Here is a 2,282-nt window from a genome sequence, read left to right as displayed (position 1 = left end):
ATTTTAGAAATACGAATTCGAAAAGCATGCGTGCGTGCCATTCTTTGTAGCACATAACCCTCAAATAATTAGTCTAATTGTTGATCAAAATAAAATCTTGACAAGCGTGCGTGCCATTCTTTGTGAAAATGAGAGAGTATTTGTTTTGCTGTCTCTATGTCACCTAAAATAAAAAATAGTAAATCGGCCATCACAGGGACCAAATTGCACGCATCTTAAAATGGGATGGAATAGAGAGGGATCGTTCGCTCCCTGGTCTTCCGGTGCGACGGGCGAAGTTGCCATCCACACATAACTAAAGTCACACATGACTAAAGTTGCAACCCCAGCCAAATTAAACGTTTGAGCCTTAGCTTTCTGGTGCGACGGGATAAAGTTGCCACCGGTACAAAACTAAGATTGCCATGCCTACAAAACTAAAGAGCGACGCCCAAAAGTTGTCATTCCACAAGACACGTGCGCGATCTCAGGTACAGTCTTCTCAATCGAATGACCAGCAGATCGTTCGCTCTGAGAGACTAAAGAGCGAACGTTCGCTCCATATAAATTCCGATCTTTTAATATGTGCAACCATCCAATTTCTGTTAGATACAGAATCAGCGCTCACATAAAGTTAGGAATATAATTTCTCTTAGCGTGTATCTCCCCGTATTTTCAAAACTTTCCGAGACAGACAGACATTTTACCGGACTCGGATTCTAGTACCAGCCGGACTCATGAAACCCGGCAATCTATCTCCATATAAATCGGAGGGAGACGCGTGAAAAACTCGTAAAGAAATCGCAGGAAAGGAAAACAAACAGCCGATAGTCGAGACGACATCACCGGCGTCGTGAAACATGCAGCAGTCCTCGGAGGACCTCAACACCGGCGGGGAGGAGTTCGTCATCCAACCTCCGCCAACCAGAATACCCAGCGCGGCCGAAGAACGGAAGAAGGCCGAGGAACAAGGTATACATACACCCACAAGATCTCACCTAATTTCTACTCGGAGTGATCCGATCTCTAGATTTTTGTTGGGCGATCGATATCGATCTGAGACCGATCCGGTACTCCCCAATCGTGCTCTATTGGCCTTTATTTTGCACTGAAGAACGTCGCACGAATGCAGGGTTCAAACTGTTTATGGGGAATCTGGGACTCGAGATCGACGAGGCCTTCCTGACGCGCGTCTTCTCCAAGTACGGATCCTTCGTCCCCGCCTCCGCCATCATCAGGAGGGACAAGGACGGGAGAACCTTGCAGTACGGTTACGTCGCCTTCTCCAAGCACGAGGACGTGGTAGCAGCATACGACCAATTCAAGGGCAAGTATTCACATATCCTGCCTCAACCAAAGGACGCATGTGTTGCTCAGTTCCTTTCTTGCCGGACCATTTTTCTTTTGCTGATCCTTTGTTTCTTTGGAATGTACGTTTTGCTTTGCAGACGGCTACATGGGGAGTTCTGGCCGGGTCAGGCTATCATGGAGCCCCGATTATACAGGGACGTGGAAGAACCTGACACAAGCACAGCTGCAGGAAAGGTAAGTTAACACCCACATGCGACAGGCTTAGGCTAGCTTCTTCTTCGTTGTGTTTGCTGAATTTGATCAATCTTTGCAGGATAGAAGCGCGGAGGAGGGAGTCCAGGGCAGCTGTGCCCTGGTGAAGGAAGCTAAATTATGGGTCCCCGGTGATCCGGCCCGCCGGTCAAGTGCTCTGTTTGTATATGGTGTCAGTATCGGTCGCTCTGGAAGTCTGGATCTCTTTGTAGCATAGTTTGAAGAACTGAACCAGTGATCGAACTGGTGGAAATCTCGGTTCAGGATTTTACCGATCGAACCATCGGTTGATCGGTTCAATGTCCGGTTTTTTAAGATATAAAATACTCCCTCCGATCCTAAATTGTTGTCGAAATATTACATGTATCTAGATACTTTTAAGAATAGATACATCCATATTTGAACAAATTTGATTTAAGAATTTAGAATCAGAGGGAGTAATATATTTATTTATAGATGCTGCAGTAAACAGTAGATAAAAATATATGCTGCTAAATTCAAACTTGGTTCGACGTATTAACAATTGAAAAAGAAAAAAATATGGCAAACAAATAGACCTACTACTAATAGTACAAAATCTGAGATATTTATTATGGATCCGGGTGAGAGAATATGTAATTTTCCAGGCGTACAAATTTTATTCAAACACCAGTACATACACTTATTATGGGTGGAGTGAGAGAGTGGGTAATTTCCCAGGCGTACTGGAGTAATTTTATCAGGCACAATACTCTTTTTTT

The 2,282-nt window shown here is 44.5% G+C and overlaps 1 protein-coding gene across 1 annotated transcript; it reads left to right on the top strand.

Moving 5' to 3' along the window:
* Nucleotides 1-724: 724 nt before the first annotated feature.
* Nucleotides 725-1,885, top strand: LOC106865810 (RNA-binding protein 42). Its single transcript, XM_014896629.2, has 4 exons — nucleotides 725-951; nucleotides 1,112-1,306; nucleotides 1,428-1,524; nucleotides 1,604-1,885. The coding sequence occupies exons 1-4, from the start codon at nucleotides 840-842 to the stop codon at nucleotides 1,647-1,649; spliced, it is 450 nt and encodes a 149-aa protein (XP_014752115.1). The 5' UTR covers nucleotides 725-839; the 3' UTR covers nucleotides 1,650-1,885.
* Nucleotides 1,886-2,282: the final 397 nt, after the last annotated feature.

The sequence above is a fragment of the Brachypodium distachyon genome, chromosome 1 (genome assembly GCF_000005505.3).
Source record: "Brachypodium distachyon strain Bd21 chromosome 1, Brachypodium_distachyon_v3.0, whole genome shotgun sequence".
Taxonomy (NCBI): domain Eukaryota; kingdom Viridiplantae; phylum Streptophyta; class Magnoliopsida; order Poales; family Poaceae; genus Brachypodium; species Brachypodium distachyon.
This window is presented reverse-complemented; position numbering and strand designations above follow the sequence as displayed.